This window comes from Chlorella variabilis, assembly GCF_000147415.1.
Source record: "Chlorella variabilis unplaced genomic scaffold CHLNCscaffold_24, whole genome shotgun sequence".
Taxonomy (NCBI): domain Eukaryota; kingdom Viridiplantae; phylum Chlorophyta; class Trebouxiophyceae; order Chlorellales; family Chlorellaceae; genus Chlorella; species Chlorella variabilis.
In genome coordinates this window covers 785965-787212 of record NW_005435064.1, presented here as the reverse complement: position 1 = coordinate 787212, position 1248 = coordinate 785965, and the positions used below count along the sequence as shown (strand labels likewise).

General features: G+C 69.4%; 1 protein-coding gene across 1 annotated transcript in view; it reads left to right on the top strand.

The window, feature by feature from the left end:
- Positions 1-89: 89 nt before the first annotated feature.
- The window catches only part of CHLNCDRAFT_139436 (hypothetical protein), a gene marked incomplete at both ends in the record, with an annotated part of 3933 nt that continues 2774 nt past the window's right edge, over positions 90-1248 (top strand). Inside the window, 4 exons of the mRNA XM_005844240.1 lie at positions 90-101; positions 164-265; positions 457-551; positions 878-1069. Of these exons, the coding sequence (XP_005844302.1) occupies positions 90-101; positions 164-265; positions 457-551; positions 878-1069 (401 nt within the window). The remainder of the gene's footprint in view (positions 102-163; positions 266-456; positions 552-877; positions 1070-1248) is intronic.

Sequence of the window (1248 nt, the reverse complement as noted above, 5' to 3'; positions counted from 1 at the left end):
GTGCTTCCGGCTGGGTCCCGGATGCGGCTACCTGCCTCTCAAGGGCACACGCTCACAACACACACACACACACACACACACACACATGCATGCTCCTGCCCGTGTCCCCCCGCCCACCCACCCTCTCCCTCCCGCCCTTGCCCACCCCACCCGCCTGCCGCAGGGCCAGGGCTACGGCGCCTATGCTGCCGAGGTGCCTCGCGACTCCGCCTATGCTTTGGCCATGAATGGCGCGGGATCGCTGGTGGCGGCGGGATCCACACAGGTGGCAGGGCCGGGTGTGCGGGTGGCGGCCGGGGCACCTGCGCAGGCCTGCCAAGCAGCCGGCAGCCGGCAGCGTGGGGGGGTGGCGGCTCGGGAGCGGGAGGTGGGGAGGGGGTGTGGGATGGTCCCGATCGGGTCTGACGAGCCCTGCCTGCCTGCTGGCTGGCTGGCTGGGGGCGGGTGTGGGTGCAGGGTGTGGCCAGCGTGGTGGACGTGCGCAGCGGGCAGGGCGTGATGGCGCTCAAGGGCCACACCGACAACATCAGGCAAGCTCTTCATGCTGTGCTGTGCTGTGTGGCGCGGGCGCTGCCTGCTCTGGCTGTGCTGCCCTGTGCCCCGCTGCGTGCCGCCCTGCCCGCTTCTCCCTGTTGTGTCGGTGTGTGTGCCGGTCGGTGTGGCTGTGCCTGTGCCCGTCCTGTGCGTGCTCCTCTCGAGGCGGGCGCCCCACGCCTCACCCATGCCCAGGCTCCCACCCGCACCCCGCCACCTACCTCACCTCAACACACACACACACACACACACACACACACAACACAACACAACACAACACAACACAACACAACACAACACAACACAACACAACACAACACAACACAACACAACACACCTGCAGGGCGCTGCAGCTGGACGGCGAGGGCCGCCTGCTGCTCAGCGGGTCGGCCGACCACAGCGTGCGGCTGTGGGACCTGGGCCAGCAGCGCTGCGTGCAGACGCTGGCCGTCCACACCGACAGCGTGTGGGCGCTGGCGGCGGGGCCCGGCTTTGCCGCGGTGTACAGCGGCGGGCGGGACGGCTGCATCTATCGGTGGGTGTGGCTGGTGGAGGGGGGGTTGGAGGGGTGGGGGGGAGTAAGGGGTAGTGTGCATGTGGGTGGGTGGGAGGGTAAGTGTGTGGGTGTGTGGATGCCTCGAGGGCGGCGTGGTTTCTGCCGCTGCAGGCCCCCCGCTGGCGCTGCGCAGCGCCGCCTGTTCCCGCCCCTGATCC